Below are 17,381 nucleotides of genomic sequence, written 5' to 3'. Positions count from 1 at the left end.
GTGAAAGAAAATGTTTCATCTTAAGTTTCCTACTGTAGTCACTGTATTTATGCTAAAATGGGATTCAAATAAGGCCTGTGTGCCCCGTGTTTATGAGAAATGTGAAAAGCAGAGTAACCACTCTGCTGCCAGATGAGTCGCTCAATGTCACCCCCTGGTGGACAGCTGGGTCCATGCATGGGGTGGTTATCATGCAGAATTGAAGTAAAGCAGAGGAAGCAGAGGGGTGTAATAAAAAAAGTACAAATTTTATTTTTTTTTCCTCTTTACAAAGGCCTGTTTACCCAAGTTTTTATAAACAAAATATAACAGCTTCTCATCGACCTGGACTGATGGGAAAAATAACAAAAACAAAAATCACAAAAATATTTAAAAAAAATGCTTGTCACCAAAAATGGAAAACCGGACAAGAAAGATGAAAAAATAGACAGAAAAGCAGAACACAATAAACAGCTGTTGAGTCGTGTCACAGCAAAGAGTTTACAAAAAAATAAATGGCAAAAAGAATTCTTCCTCATCATTGATTCAGGCAGTACAGGACAGCAAGTGCTTCATATCAAACATCTCAAATTCCACCAAAAGACAGCAGTGCTGCAACACAATGTACAGAAACATCTGGGGAGAAGTGTTCTCACTGACCAATCACAAACCTCAGGCTGAGGCTTACCATTAGTCAGCAAAACACCAAACCCTTAACAAAGTCTCACAAACAAAATATGAGTTTCCCACCATGTTTGGCATGAAAATACTAGTCTAACCAGATATAAAATTGATGTCAGTGACTGAATAGTGTCCACACATCTCACACAAGACAGATTCACACTGAAAGCATCAGTCATGAAAAAAACAGAAAGAAACCTGCAAAGAAAATTTGAAAAACAAAAGCCCGCTTTAGACGAAACAGCAATTAGTAACATGCATTCAACTGGCAACAGAACATATAAGAGATCAAAAGACGGATACAAATCCAAATAAAAGGAATGTTTACAGCATCAAGTCAGCGTATCCAATCGAGTATGACAGGAGGGAGGCTCCAAGCAGGGATTTCCAGTCAAATTCCCGAGAAATATAAGCAACATAACATGAGGTGGACAGACTTGGTGCATTTTAGAGAGACAAATGGGGGTTTGGGGAGAGATCTGCAGTTCACATCAGTGCTTTTTATTAGAGTTTTGCACTTTTTGTGGCTTATGATGCACTGAAAACTTAAACAATCAGTACGTGCTTCCAACTAAAGCTGCTGATCTTTCATTTAATTTATGTTCCAAAATGATGCTGTTTGGGTTGGAATTCAGTAAGAATCAATATATATTTTTTTTTTCATATTTGTGAGCAAATATCACAACGAGACACAAACTCTTCTGTGATTTGTAACCAGACACGACTCCTCCCTGCGCCCCGACTCTCTAAGCGATCCCGAGATGTGGGAATGACGCACATCATTTTTGCGAAAGATTCAAAACATGTAATAATAAACGTGATCAAGTGTGAAGTTACAACGAAGGGTTCGGGCCTCGGCTCGCTGCTGATCGGCAGAGCGCCGGGGTGACAAAGAGCACCTTGCAAGTAGAGACTACATTCTTTGATACAAGCATGTTAGGTTTCACACATACTGTAGGTGTGATGTACACACCTATCGACGGTGCATAGATAACTTCACCTCATGGAGAAATGACACCAACAAATGGACTGAAGATGGAATTGCATAAATACCGAAAAACTAGTGCATAGTCACTGAAATCAACAAACCGAGACCAGAAGATAGACCGCAAGTCTTTGGAGGAAAACCGGAAGCCTTCATGCAAACAGAGCATGTGGGTCTGTTTCAGATTTACACATCAGCCAAACTTGACATATCTTCATATGCAAGTTTGATTCAGTCAAATTGTCTGAGATTGAAAGTGAACAACAGCCACTAACTGTTTGTTTTCCGGCAATGAACCAACATTTGGTTCGTCTTTAAAAACCCACACTGTTTAAGTTGTGGGTGCAACAACCATCACCGCCAGATAAGGGGGGCGACTTTGATTGGCTCAAAACTTTTAAATCTGAATTCATCTCAAGGCCTCCGGCTCTCTGTGGAAACCTGACAAACCTCCAACTTTAAGTTGTTAATCTCAATATAACAAAATGTTCACCTTCGACATTCAGTAACCCTGACGGACAAAAAAAAAAAAGTAAACAAAAACATGAAAAACATAAAAATCAAAAGACGATCAATGTATATTGTTCAACAGCTTATTTTTTAAGGGCTTATTTGATATCAAAAACAACCTTTTTTCAAGTAAATCAGACATAATTTCATTCAACACCTATCCTCAAATTAATCTGCAATTAAGTTTGAATTTGTCCCTAACTTTTTTTAATTTAGAAAATGCCTTCTGTTGTAGTTTAAGTTGAGTTTTGTGGCCGCTCGCGTGAGAATATCACCTCACTAACCAGCAAACAAAGAAAAAACAAACTAATTAAGACTGGGAAAAAAATAACTGCAGCTCTTCAGAATCAAGAGCTGCTTGCTTATTGTGTCATTGTTACATTCAACTCTCCACTGTACTGGCTCCATCGTATAATACTGTCAGCGCGCCAGTGACGACAGTTAACTGTGATACTGCGACTGTATGTAGCACACATAAACACACGTGAAGGACGGACTGATGCTGAGAGCTTTTTTACACCAGGAGACCCTCAAGTTTTCAAGTAGCCACAGACCGGCTCTGACATTGAAAAAAAAAATCCCACAGGGCCTCCTCTGCACGCTGACCATCCTATGTTTTCAATCTTCAGAGATTTTACAGTACAAGACTGACACAGAGCTTAACCACTGGATTTAGGAGTTTGGATAATGCCAAAGAAAGATTTTTTTTTAAGTAGTCGAGCTCCTGGAGGGAATCTTACAGTGAGTAGGTATTTTTAAGTGTTTGTGTGTGTATGTGAGTTCATGGGGTGGATCAGTTCATCGAGCAGTCCTCGCCCTCTGTGTCGGTGTCTGTGTCCGAGCAGGCGGTGTCCATGGCGACGTGGGCGGGGCTGACGATGACGGCTCTTCTCTGCTCCTCCTCGGCGCTCGCTCTTCTCTCCTGAGCGCGCTCGATGTGCTGGATGGCCTGAAAGCAGAGAGCGGGGAAGAACACGTTCAGTCCACTTAGCGACGATTCTCAGATTTTTCTTTTTACTATAAAATGATTACTATTTTTTTTACTTTCAGCTAGCTCAACCACAATTCTCCAACATTCTCCTACCTGCACAATAGTGTCCAGGTTCTGTCTGGATGTGGACACCGTGCTGGTGTGGACAGACGGGCTCATGGTCACCACGGTGACGTGATGGTGGGGGTGCTGGGTTAGTGTCGGGGCAGGAACGATGACCGTGGGGTGGTGGGTCGGGGCAGGGGGAGTGGGAGGAGCCAGCACCTGGAAATATGAACAGAATATTACTACATCTGTGTGCATTTACTTTTTCAGTGTTCCAAGACTTTTTCCAAAGTCAAAATAAAGCTGTTTTCAAGCATTTCAAAGTGCATTTTTAAGCTTTCTCAGCACCTTAAAGCTACGGTAAATTACCATATACACAGTATACTGGTTATTGCACTTTTTCATCACATTAAATTAGATGTTATTTTGCAATTGGTGTGCATTGCTATGCATTTTAAAACAAAACAAATTTATGGAAAACAATGTTGCATGCTTCAAGATGTGCTTTTTCTACACTGCAAATGATTTGTTTCTTACCAAGATAAAAAATAAGTTACATTTAGAAGTGCGAGATAATTTATCTTTAAGAGTTAATTTCTTATTTTAAGTGTTCAACATGCTTATCTCTAGATCTAACAATCTTAATTCAAGAAATTTGGTCAAGTGAAATTATCTGTCCATGCAGCAAGATAATTTCCCTCAGATTAAGTGCTTTTATCTTGTTTTTTCAGACACCACTTTTTTGCAGTGTAAGCAGTTTCAAGCACTTTGTTCGTGATCCACCTTTAAAACACCACATTAAAATTCAAGTGTTTTAATGCATTGGAACTCTGTGTTGAGCCCCACATGACATGATTTAAAGGGCCAGAATACCTCACTCCAGAAGCCTTTTGTGTAAGGTTTGGAAATTGCAACACAGACATCGCCGGTCATGTTTTAAGCACGTGTGTGTCTCTTACCTGCGGACTGTGTGGTTGTCTGTCAGCAGCGTGTATCTGCTGCAGCCGTAGCAGCGTTTGGCTCTGGATGAGCGCCTGCTCCTCCTCCACCTGCTGAGTGATCACCTTCAGACGCTCTGGCTGCAGCTGGGTGTCCAGAGATCGCACCTGCACACAAACACGCAGTAATTACACGAGGAACTAGGGCTGGGCGATATATCGATATATTTTTAAATGTGATATGGAATTAGACCATATCACATATATCAGTATAGTTCTTTTTTTTTTCTTTTATATATAAATTCTGCCCTTACAAGGGTTTGTCATATATAGTTCTTTTGTAATGTTCGTTATTCTTTTGTCATATAATTATATATATATATATTTCGGAAAAAGATTGGCCTATTTTATAAGCTATTTTGATTTATTTATTTATTTAATTTAAATGTGCACTTTATGGAGCTTTGATTTTTTTTAAAAAGGTACTCCTGTTGTTATACAGTATTTATGTTCACTTAAATAAACACTTTCAATTAAACTCCTTGTGACATGTTATATTTGGCTTTGACTTTGACTGAACATTTGCTCTCTGTTTGCGATAAAAATATTGGTATATATATCGTATATCGATATTCAGCCTAAATATATCGGGATTTGACTTTTGGTCCATATCGCCCAGCCCTACAAGGAACGACTTCTGCACCAATTAAAGTGCAAAACAAGCTCAGTTCACTTTTAAAAATATCTCAACCCTGCATCTCCCCTGCTGTTTACTTTTCCCTTTCGCTGCCTGTTGAAGTTTCTGTTTGTCTTCAACCACCTGTTCAATCCCCCTTGTCTTAACCTGCTGTTCAGGTAGATCCAGGATATGAGCTTATCAGGATCTGGCTGGTAAACTGGCAAATCTGTCAACACTAACACCATGTAAATCATGCAGCGGACCCAGAAACTGATAACAAGTGTGGAATAACAACTGAATAGTTCTTCACAAGCTTAGAATAGATTGAGAGAAGCTAAATGTCTGACAGTCAGATAGGCCTGTCATGATAATTACTATATCGACTTATCGTTCAATATATAAAAATGTACACAATAGTTTTTTTTCTGGACTCAATGTATTGTCGTTTACATGCAGGACTTTTGTGCTTTTTTTGTGTTGTGTTTAAAGTAATGCTGTAAATGTTTGACAGGCAGTACGAATTGGCGGAAAAAAAAACAATATTTCCCAAGCAGCCTGTCGAGCTGTTTGTTATTTTAATCATACAATAATATAATACATAATGATTAACACATTGCAATTTTTTGTTATCAGAGCCTGAAAGTCTATTTTATTTGTTTTGGTTGTAGTTTATTTATTTATGTTTTATTTATCTAGGATATTTTAACATTTCTTTTCTACACTTCAATTCCAATGTTTAATATTCCTGAGATTTAAAAATGTATTGCTGTGGAAAAGGATGTACTTATTATGCTCTAATATCGCTACAAAACTAAAACGACATAGATACTATCGTTTATCGTGATAGTTTCTGGGAAAATATATCGTCCTAAAAAATGTGTTATGGTGACAGGCCTATAATCAGATATTGCTGTTGTTAAATGACTCCTGCACCACTGAAATACAAGTCATGACAAGCGTCTGTACCCCCCCTTGTCTCACCGTTTCCTCCAGCTGCATACGAGCCGAGCGTTCTTTGTCCAGTTGCTGTCGCAGCTCCAACATCTCCCTCCTCACCTCCTCCACTTTCTCCTCCTCCAGGGTGTCGGGAGAGCCAATTCCTTCATCCTTCTCCTCGGCTCGCCTCCTCTTGGGTGATGAGCCGCTGAACTCCTGGGTAAATCAAAAAGTAACACAGATGTTTCATTAAATATAGCATTAAAACTCAATTAGGGGATGGGGGATTCTCCAAATACACTATTCAAAATCTGGAGAAAAAAAAAAAGAACTGAAAAAATGGCCAGTTGGCCAAGAAAACAAAGCACCAGGTGAACCAACAGCATGGTAAACAAATGACACATATTTTTCACATGGCTGCATGGAGACTGAGAATGCGCTGTGCCGTCTTTGCCAACACTTGCAAGCTGTCCAAATAGGAAGTCTAAGCTGTGTAGGTGACAAAAATCATGTGATATTGATGTGCTCCTGGTGCCTCTGACACACTTCCTGGTGCCGTCAGCTGATAGATACATCACACCTCCGCCACATGTAAACACCGTAGGCCTGATTTATACTTCCTTTAAGATCTGTCTCTGTATCTAAAGCTGAACACACATGAGCCCTTATCCTACATAACATGTATCACGGACACCATATCTCTTTTTAACAGAGATTTTGCAATTTGCATACAGTGTTTTTTTTTTCCAGTTTGTGAAATACTTTACAAACCTGATTCCAAAATATTTCAGTTTTTTGTTTCCCAGTTGGAGCTTTAGCTATCTTGTCTTTATACCAGGGCTGGGCGATATGGACCAAAGTGAGAGCAAATGTTCAGTCAAAGTCAAATATGACAAGTCACAAGTAGTTTTATTGAAACCGTTATTCTTTTCTCGTATAAAATATATTAATTTCAGAAAAAGATTGGCCTATTTCATTTAAAAGGCTATTTTTATTTAAGATATTTTTTACTTAAATGTGTACTTTATGGAGTTTTGATTTGGAAAAAAGGTACTCCTGTTGTTATACAGTATTTATGTTCACTTTAATAAACGGTTTCAATAAAACTACTTGTGACATGACATATGTGGCTTTGACTTTGACTGAACATTTGCTCTCACTTTGTGATAAAAATATTGGAATATATATCATATATCAATATTCAGCCTAAATATATCAGAATATGACTTTTGGTCCATATCGCCCAGCCCTATGTGTTGGGTGGTAATCCATTTGAAAGTAAACATTTAGTTTCAGGTCTTGGCAGGTTATTTCTATACTGAACTTAAAGTAGGAGACACCTGCAAGATAGGAACTATCAGCTTGATATAACGGATTGGTAGTGGTAATATAAGTTATAAAAAACATGGATTTAAAATGGGTTAGACACACTTATGATCAAAGGCGGCGGTTACCTGGATGAAGCGTTTGAGCTGGTTGTTCTGTGCCAGGAGCTGCGTCTTTTCCTGTTCCAAGGCAAAGATGTAGTCTGATGTCTGCTGCAAGATGGCCGCCTGGCAGGGTCGAGAGAAAAAAGGTTGAAAGGAGAACAGTGGTGGGACAAACAACTCAACATTCTCACAAAACTTTTACACACAGAGGTGTTCAGCAGATTTAAAGTGTTTGCATGCTTTCTGCACCTTGCTGAGTTTCTCTCCATCTGTATGGGGCAGGAGTGTTTTGAGGGACTGGAAGCCCGCGTTGATGCTCTGCATGCGCCGGCGTTCATTGCTGTTGGCGATCTCACGGCGGATTCGTCTCTCCTGGTCCTGGGCTGTCTCTGGACTGAGGGGGATGTTGGCCAGGCTGAGGGAGCAAAGTCAAAGGAGAGAGACGATTATTTTTCTATCAACTGTCAAAGGTTGTAGCTCCTCTCGGACACATTTAATCCTGCGTATTATTCAGGTTTAAGCCAAAAAGATGGAAGCCTGTCATTAGAAATTAGTTGAACAAGCTGTTCACAGACATCTGCTCTTCTTGGTCAATAAACAGCAACAATAAAACCAGCAAAGAGTTGATCTCTGACACCGACTCCCTAGACCCTTACAGGCTTTAGCCTCGACCTCCCTACATTCCTCAGTCTAGCTGCGGCGAGATCTTCGAGTTTGGATGAACTCGGTGCCCTCTCACACACATCCACCCCACGAGGCTGGATGTTGTGGTGGCAAAAACCTTCTCAGTGTCATATTTACTCAGGGGGAGAAATACGTGAACCATTAAGCCTGAAGACGATCATGCTGGCAAGATGACAACAAACCCGACGAGCCACATCGGGATGTTTATGAAAAAAGAAAGAGGTCAGACAGAGGACACGGCGCACATGGCTCTAAATAGTTATTTTCTACAAAGGATGAGTGTGGGTGTGCAGCCATACTAATGTTCAGAGCTAAATTTAGTTGCATTTCTTACTCTGTGTTTACAAGCCAGTAGCATCTGCTCAACTAAAAACTACAAAGCTGCAAAAAAATAAAAATAAAACCTTGCTTACCTAATCATGAATGCACACTGCCCTTAAAATAAGCCCTATGTTTTATTTTCTCGCCTCAAATTTATCTAATTTGAAAGGCTCTCTTAAATAAATCCTAACGCACTCATTAACCCCCTTATAATGAATTTATGGGCAGAGTGAAGAGCATAACAACAACATTTAGAGCTTAACTTAGTCTATAGGGATTATATTGCGCATGTGTAAAAAGTTAGTAATTATATTAGTTAGTTATATACACTACAGGTAAACAGAGTAAAAACTGTAGCAAACAGAGATCATAGTAAAACTTCCCCAGTTGATTACTTACATAAAGTTTTCTGGAATGTTATGATTAAATTTGCAAATGATGCATTATTCTTGTTTCTACAGATGGGCTTTTGGATATCTCTTTTTATTACTCCATAATTCAGAGAATACACTAAACAGATGTTAGAAACATAATGTTTTTATCGAATAAAATGTTCAATAAAAGAGGCTATTAATGATGAATAAAGATAGGAATAAAAGTGGACTGCTGCTGTATGGAAGTGCTGCTGAAGTGGAGATTTCTGGTTTAGAGTATTAGAGAATTTTTGTTGTTGTTGAAAAAACAGCCTTTAAAGATATGTTTTGAGAAAATACCATAAATTTTTAAGGACAATAAGGGTGAGTAGCATCATTTTTTTTCTCAATAAATACCACCATGAAACTTTCCCAGTTGATTATTTACATTCAGATAAATGCTTTTGAACTACAATTTCTTGTTTTAAAATATTCAAATCAGGCATTATCCCAAAAAAAATTGGTGAATTTAGATCACTTTCAGACACAAATAAATGTGAAGTGTAGTCAAATTTACACCTAAATGTGTATATTGGATGTTTTCTTTCGACTCCTCTGAAAAAAGGATTGTGTCAAATGTACAAACAAACTGAAGAAATGTACTAAAGAATAAATATCCTTTTAATGCCGACTTCAGTCCAACATCAAGTAAAAAAATGAAAACAAAAATTAAACATGTGCTTGCTGCATCTTAATCAACAGACAAAGCAAATTTCTATGATGATAAACATTTAGCATCCTATGCTCCAATGTTAACGACTGTCTGCTGACACAAATTTATAATATTGTCACGCTGTTAAAATAACAGCCTATGTCATTTTTTTGGTCAAAATTGTTTTTTTCTAAATCGTCTCCTCATGACGCCGGCCACCTATGGTAAAATCACCTTCATCCTCAGTTGATCAGATCATGTGATTTTACCCCTTTAAGATAATGGCCTATGTCAAGTGTGTGACTTAAGTGGATTTATTATACCTAAGTCAAAATAAAATGTGACTTAGGCAATTTTTTAACATGCCTTTGTGACTTAAGCATGATAAGATAACACTTTACTCTAAGGTGTCTACATACGAGTGACATGAGCGTGTCAAACATGACATGGGATGTGTCATAAACATTAATAATGACACTTTGAAGTAACATTAATGCTCATGATACTTGTCATGTCATGTTTCTGACAGGCTTGTGTGACTCTTATGTAGACACCTTCAAAACAAAGTGTTACCATATCTTGCTTCAGTCACAAAGGCATGTTCAAAAACTGTCTATGTCATTTATTTCTCTTAAGTTACATAATTTACACAGTGTTATTACTATGCCAATAGCCATCCTTTGTTACATCCTTTTTGAGTAAAATGATCAATACATGTCATATGTTACACTTTTGGTGAAGTTTTTTGTGTTTCCTGCCAAACTTGAAAAAATGAGTTAGGAGATTATCTTAACAGGGTGACGATTAGTTAGACAAAAAAAGCTGAAGCGTGTCGGGGTTTTTAAAGTTTAGAGATAAAATCAGCTGTTGTCAGGAGCTGCGGGCCTCCAACATGGCCGCCGGAGGGCGCGTCGGGCTGTCTGGACGGTAGCAGCAGTGAAATGTGACTCCGCCAGCAGCAGCAGCAGCAGCAGGCCCCCTGGCATCATGGAGAACAATGCTTTCTACCTTTTAGCACCAAGCTAGCAGCTAATCATTGGTCTGCTGCGAAAGGACGCATGTGCATGGCCACTGTTACACTTATAAGGCTGCATATTTCGGTTAAACAAGCTCGTACATGCGAGTAAAACGAGTCACTACACACACAACACATAGAGAAAACGAGTGCGTTGTGATGGCTAAGTCGTTAGCCAAGCTAAGCTAATTTTAGCACACGACGCAGCCATGGCTGCTGCGCGGAGCTGTATTGAACTACGCACATAGTATAACCGAACACACCCACAGCTAGTGCAGCGACAAATAAATTACAAATACAAGCAATGTTGTTTAAATATTATGGTTTGTAAGAAACTATGTGGTTGTAAACATGTGATTTGGTGTCCAGCAGCGACGCGGCGGGGAACACGTTAACTACCACGTGGTTGGTGTTCAACTGGAAGCAAATGTATCGATTTCATGTCGCTGATTTACATATTTCAGAGCCGAATGGTTGTAAACATGCCCCTTTAATGTTATTACATATAACTAGACCAGCCTGTGTAATAACTCAGGTTAAAATATCTCCTATATCCTCGCCGCAGCAGCTGGCCACCGAGCTGCTAATTTCTACAACCACGCTCCTGCTGCCAAGATATCGCAGTGGAGCTAACAGCTAACATGCTAACTGAAGTGAGGCTGCATCACACACATACACACGACAGCGACACGAGGGATGATTTGTGCAAGCAGTTTCGTATCAACAAAAAAATAGCTAGCTACACACCTGCAGAGACCCCCAATAACATCCTTCTCTGTCTTCTTGAAATGCTGTAAGGACGGGATCTTCTCTGTCGGCATCATGAAATATTCCATGCTTCAAAGCCACCTTCTGTAGTCCGTGTTTTCTGTTTTTTTTTCTTCCTCCACTGCTGTCCTTGTTAACATATAATGATGTACTTTTTTTCAGCACAGAGCTCTCGCTTTACTCCTCAATGGCGCATATCTAAAATAAAGCTTCAAAATCTGGAAATCTGAAGAATAGACTTAGAAAAATAAAAGTAAGTTCAAGCTGTGTTGCTTCCCACAGCTGATGGGGTTCCCTCCAATGTGTGTGTGTGTGGCTTCTTGCCTCCGCCTACTACGTGTCTGTGTGTGTGTGTGTGCTGCCTCCGCCTACTACGTGTGTGTGTGTGTGTGTGTGTGCAGCTGATCTGTGCGAGGCGGGAAACAGCTGGTTGGAATCAGAGCCCTGTTTCCGGAAAGCAGAACAAACAGACCAGAGTGTAGCTGCAGAGCTGCTGCAAACCAAAGCGTCATACACAGTATAAGATAGCGGTGCACACAAACACTAGCAATGATTGTGTCATAGCATACATACAAGCGGGAGGAAGAAACTAGAACAACCGTGAAGTAGATAACATTGTGTCTGGTGTTGGATAATGTGGCAGTTATGTGTCACCTATTGCTGAAATACAGTTAGTCATCGAGTCTATATCTGCAACAGATGTTCACACCACAGTGAATTCTAATTGCATATTTGATTATTCAGATATTTAGAAATACTGCTTTGCACTATTTGGCTTTACATTATATACATTTATTAGTTATACTTTTTATGATTATCTCCAGCTGGGCAAAATGTGAAACACAAGTTCACCATTGGGGCTGTATATAGGCAAGAGTCTGGCAATATGATCTTTATCACTTAATAAAAAAACAAGTTTTATGACAAAAAAAAAGACTTTGTGCAGTATGATTTCTGTGAAATATGTTATATATTTATTTTAAAATTCCTATTCACCATGTCACCTATTTGTTTAATTAATTATTTTCATTAAAAATGGAAATGATCGTGGTCTCAAGGCACCACCTGTATTATTTCCCATAACTTGAAACCCCATCATTAAAGCCCAACGGCTCATTTATGCCCAGGGGCATCCCAGTGCTCTCCTGGCTGCCATAAATTCTGTTTTTTACTTACCAGAATTTAGATAATCGAGGGATCTAAATTAATCCCTTTGTTGCTTTCTTTCAGTTTTTAAGTTTTGTTATTTCTACTGTCAGAAATACAGTTCAGAAGAAAGTTTTTTTCTTTTACTATAATATAAAACAGACAATATTTTAGACAAAAGCATCAATATATCAAACAAATAAAAATGTTCTTATTACATAAGATACAAATAAAGTTGTATTGTTGTAGCTGTATTTTTGATTATAATGTAATATACTAGATATAAAATGATATAAGTATTGAATGTAATAGTATACTAGTTAGTAACGAATGTTATTAACACAATTAGGCTACATTTGAGTACACAGAAGTGCTGAACGTTGATTAATAATTGGACCACAGACCATGGAAATTAAAAAATCCATTAAAGTTATCTATCATGCAGATCATGCAGTGTGTTGAGTCACTCATATCCTGTTATTTTTTAATGACCTTTGTTTATTGGTTTTTCATGCACAAATTGGAAACAATGTCAATGCACTTCTGAGTGAGTATTTAAAAAAAATTGCATTATTGGAGTGTCAGAAAGCAGTTTAAGTATCACGCGTTTGACAACTTGTGATATATTTGTCATTAAAAAATACAAAAGTTGTTAAGTGAAAAAAATAGATAATTTAGAAAAATCATGAAAGATTTCACCTGAAAGGTTGCATAACAGTTTACTGTGCAGCGAGGCAGTGACGTAAATTATGTATGATGTATACATAACACATGCAGCATAAACAGTCCAGCATCATACAGCAGGTGGCAGTAATGCACCATAATGTCTGTCTCCATCCACCTTTGAAAAGAAAAGCATAGTGCTGCATTTACATGTCAAATTTTACTGTCAAAGTGGTAAAGAGCTATTGACACATAGAAAAGTTGTTGTGAATAGATGCATAATAACCTGAGTGTGGAATATAGTGTTATATTTAGGATATAATAGAAATGAAAAGAATGGACCCACAAAAAAAAATTCAGTTTCAGTTTTAAATGGATAAAACATAAATGATAAATTATTTTGAAACCTGTTTTTGTGAATAAAGAGACTGAACTGGTAATGCCAAGTTCATTTTAAACTTGTTTTATATACAACTTTCAGTGTTAAATCTGCAAGACATGATTTGTCACTCAGAGACGACTGATTTAAATCCAAAATAGGCTCAGAAAATCAAAACCAGCAATACAAGTAATCAGATTATGTATTTAAAAAAACTATTCTGAGTAGGTACTGTCTTTAAAAATAAATTACTTGAAGGTATTCCTTTAGATTTCAAACAGATGTTCTAATAGCGTTCATTTCTCAAATGTGCCTTAAATGCAGAATAGCTTGTTCAGTAAGCAACACACCTCAATTAGTGTTTCTTAGCTTTTTATTTTATTCATGCAATAAAAGTATAAACAATTTTTATATATTGTAAAAAGACAAAAACAAATATTTGGTCCTTATTCTGCCTGATAATTCAAATACATATCTCCCCTCTTACATATTTTGCTTACGTACAACTAACACACACAGACCTAAATATACAACCTGCCTCCATTCACCCTAAAAAGGATATATTATTTAATTTTTTGGGCTTACACAACTGCAACTGTAGTAGTATCTTACTCATCATACAAGAAATACAATATATCCTACATTTAAATATTTAGTGTATCTGGTGAATTTATCCACCAATGCTCACTATTACAGCTCTGCTTAAGAAATTCTTAATGATTTATACAAGTACAGCTGCGTAGCACTAATGGATATCAAGTAACAGACCAAAGAGCTAGTAGCACACATCTTCAATGGCAAGTGCATCTTTGTGGTCTCATAAATAATCTTTTGCATAAATGACATTTAATTGAAATTGAGCATGTAAAAATTGAGCTTAATGCTGCAGAATATCAGTCCCAAACCACAGATACTCTCAAGTATTGTCGATTCATAACATCTTTAACCCGGTGAAGATGTTATTACATATAACTACCTTCAAATGACATCATTAAAAGTATTATTTCCACTCAAACAGGCCTTTTTCTTTGGCAAATAAAAACTAAAGAGAAAAGTAACGGAGTATAAACTTAAGACGATAAAAAAGGAATGTAAGGGAACAGCCAACTCTGTGATTGTCAGTCTCATGTCAAAATTGACCTTTTAAAAAGGGGAACACCACATAAATGAAGGATTTCAATATGTTATTTCCATGGCATAGAACATTTCCATAAATATTTGTGAACCTGAGCTTCTCTCAAAGCCAGAAACCAGAGGAGCAAGTCTCAAACTTCAGGTATAAAGTCTGGAGCTGCTACATAGACAATGAATGGGAAACTAATTTTGTGTAATTTTTTAAATATCTAAATGAGCTTTATTCTACTCTAGTGTTCTCACTTCTGAATCAGAAAATGTATCCCTGTGAGTCCTCTATTAAGCTTTACCAGTTCACTGTCTATGGAGCAGCTCCAGACTTTATACTTGACTTTACACTTTAATTTTTGGATTTGGGAGAGTTCATGTTTACCAATAATTTTCTTAGACCACAGGAATAAAATGTATACATTTGAAGAAAGGTGTAGTTTCCCTTTAATTACCCTGTTATGATAAATCCTTCCCACTTGAAGTTTAATATAAAAAGCCTACAGTGTACATGTAGGTGAGATTATCCTTCGTCTGTACCGTGATGCTAGCTGTCGTGCCAAACACCTTTTGACAAAAGCAGAACACCCGAGTCTTGATATTGTTGCTTTTTCAAAGTGTACAGATCACGGAGCAGCTGGAGCGCTTCCTGCAGGCACTGAAGGCCTGGTTCTTTTGGCAGCAGATTCCTCCACCGCAAAAGTGTAGCTATACTGTGAAAACAACAAAAACATAAACAATGTGAGTATATTCTTAATTATTTGTAAGGAAAGTTTCAAGAGCAGTGTGTGGGATTTAGTAGCAACAGGCGCTAAGGTTGTGGACTGAAATTAAATAGCCCCTTTCATAGCGCGGTCCCGCAAATGTGCCGATATATTGCCGGAAAGATCTGTGCTGGCTTTTCGCCTTAGGGCGTTCATAGTGATCCCGCGAAGTCATGATATTTGTGCCCTTTCATAGTGCAGGCCGGCGTCGCGGAACGAGGTGGGAGGAGACGATAGTGACATGCGACAGAACAGGAGCAGTGCTGCGCAGTAGCACAGTGATATAGGCTACACAGTTAGCTCTGTAGCAGTATAGTATGTATGTATGTACTACAGCCGGAGGTGTTCACTTAGCAATCTCCGTATGTTTACAACGAGCACCAGACACTCTGTGCACAGTTAGCGATGCCGGTTTGTTTATAATCAGCAGCAGACACCACTTGTACAGTTAGCATGCTGGTTAATTTACAATAAGCTGTAAACGATTTGCACAGCTAGCGACGGCGGCCGCAGTTGTTGTGCATGCTGCTGATTGGATGACTGTCAGACCAAGTGGGAGGTGTGTGTTAGACGTCACGCATGATGTCAAATATCCTGCTTCGCCCTGATGGCCCGTTCATAGTGGTCCCGCTTCCAACAGTCCCACCAAAATTGGTGGGATCATTTGATCCAAGGATCCTGCTTCGGGCGCGTTCATGGTGGAGGCGAGATGTTGCAGAGGCGTAAATGTCCCAGCATGAAACTGCACAATGAAAGGGACTATTGAATCACAACAATTCCTAGTTTCAGGTGATTATACACAAAGAAAACATCATAATGAATAATTTATAGCATTTCCGCCGATAGATCCCCCTAAATGCTGCACACTGCTCCTTTAATGTCAGAAGTTAAGATCGAGTCAGCTGTGACCTACCTCATTTTCAATGTCTTGGACAGACTTTATACGTATGTTGTTTAGTTGAGAGTTCAGTTGAAGAGCCTAAGAGAGACACGTGGTAAATAGAAAGAAATGTGAGTATATCACAGGTATAAATGAGACAAAGTGAGGCAAAACAAGCTGCATTTTCACTCAGATACTTCAGTATTGTTGAGAATGTCAAACGTACCGTGCCGTTTGCCTGGGCATCAAACTTTGGGTGAAGGCTAAAGGGAACTCCATCTAGAGCTGCAGAGGGTGAAGGTATGTAGTGGCTGAATTAGTGGCCTGCAGTGAGAATCAGTAATATGTTTCTTTGTGCATGTGGAGAGACTTGAAATACCTGTGATTCCCTGCATACTGCTGTCAGCAGGTTTGTCCAAGTTGTCCTTGGTGTGGAGGCTGTGGCGTCTCTGACTCAGTTTATTATGTGGCAGTGGAGGAGGTGGGTTGCTGTGGAGACAAATAGGTGTTTTTGCAGAGAGTAAAGCATCTACAGAATAAAACTGTGCTATAATGTAGAGTTATAAAACTGCATTCTCTATATTATTTTGACCTTTATTTTTTATGAAGAGAAATATATAACATTATTACTCATTGGTTACCAATGTCTTTTTTTTTTAATCACTTGTGTACCAGGAGTACCATAACATCCAACATTCAATTATTAAAATGCACTGTCAGTCTTCTTTGCATGTATGCCAGTTTTTAAACCTGCTAAAAATGGGCCATTAGATGAGAACGCCTTTGTTTTTTCTTTCACAAACATGCTGGAAAACAGGGTTATTAAACAGTAGAAAGCAGAAAGGAGGCCAGTGAAAATGTTACAGTGGTTCCTTCCTTTTCAGATTTGTTACTTTTTCAGTCTCTTATTAGAACTCGGTGCTGACTAATTTGGAATGATGGTTGGACAGAGTTGGATGGAATCTGTGGCTGAGGTAATGAACACACGTCACGGCATTAAGCCGGAAAAGTTGGCCAACATTAGCGTGTCCATCTGGGGTCATGTTTCCATCACTGCTGATCGGAGCAAAAGCCGATAGTTACCTGTAACTACTACTGAATTATAAATTCCGGTAATGAATGTTGATTGTAACTTCCCCAGACAAATGTCAGATGTAGTTGGTGTTTGTGGGCTTTTTGTCCAGCAGGACTGCGGCTTAAGATATGAAATAAGTACTGTACCTGGGTCTGAGGGGCAGAGGAGCAGACGGCTGATCCAATGACAGTTTGCGGATGTCCAGGGTGACACTGCGGGGCTTAGCTTGGGGCATGGGGCTGGAAAAATGACCCTTCCTGCACCATAACACGTAGCCATGGATGTCTCTGGGGAAAAGGCACATTTAATCACACATTAAAAGTGT

General features: G+C 38.6%; 3 protein-coding genes across 3 annotated transcripts in view; 1 reads left to right on the top strand and 2 right to left on the bottom strand.

The window, feature by feature from the left end:
- Positions 1-227: 227 nt before the first annotated feature.
- LOC131973921 (transcription factor AP-4-like) lies at positions 228-11,351 on the bottom strand. The gene is made up of 7 exons (XM_059336061.1): positions 11,007-11,351; positions 7,424-7,589; positions 7,199-7,297; positions 5,790-5,960; positions 4,151-4,297; positions 3,240-3,410; positions 228-3,104 (listed from the first exon to the last, which is right to left on the bottom strand). Exons 1-7 carry the CDS (start codon positions 11,093-11,095, stop codon positions 2,949-2,951), a joined length of 999 nt encoding a protein of 332 aa, XP_059192044.1. The 5' UTR covers positions 11,096-11,351; the 3' UTR covers positions 228-2,948.
- A 2,900-nt stretch (positions 11,352-14,251) lies between these two features.
- The window catches only part of mvb12a (multivesicular body subunit 12A), an 8,398-nt gene continuing 5,268 nt past the window's right edge, over positions 14,252-17,381 (bottom strand). The window contains exons 6-10 of the mRNA XM_059336049.1: positions 17,203-17,343; positions 16,361-16,470; positions 16,208-16,266; positions 16,015-16,080; positions 14,252-15,050 (exon numbers count right to left, since the gene is read on the bottom strand). Of these exons, the coding sequence (XP_059192032.1) occupies positions 14,964-15,050; positions 16,015-16,080; positions 16,208-16,266; positions 16,361-16,470; positions 17,203-17,343 (463 nt within the window). The 3' untranslated portion in view covers positions 14,252-14,963. The remainder of the gene's footprint in view (positions 15,051-16,014; positions 16,081-16,207; positions 16,267-16,360; positions 16,471-17,202; positions 17,344-17,381) is intronic.
- LOC131973899 (pre-B-cell leukemia transcription factor 1-like) overlaps positions 14,963-17,381 on the top strand; it is a 27,367-nt gene continuing 24,948 nt past the window's right edge. The window contains exon 1 of the mRNA XM_059336029.1: positions 14,963-15,078. The gene's annotated coding sequence lies outside the window, so the exon portion shown is untranslated. The remainder of the gene's footprint in view (positions 15,079-17,381) is intronic.

Source organism: Centropristis striata, chromosome 1 (assembly GCF_030273125.1).
Source record: "Centropristis striata isolate RG_2023a ecotype Rhode Island chromosome 1, C.striata_1.0, whole genome shotgun sequence".
In the NCBI taxonomy this organism is placed as follows: Eukaryota; Metazoa; Chordata; class Actinopteri; order Perciformes; family Serranidae; genus Centropristis; species Centropristis striata.
Note: the sequence above shows the minus strand (reverse complement) of the source record. Positions and strands in the feature narration are given on the sequence as shown.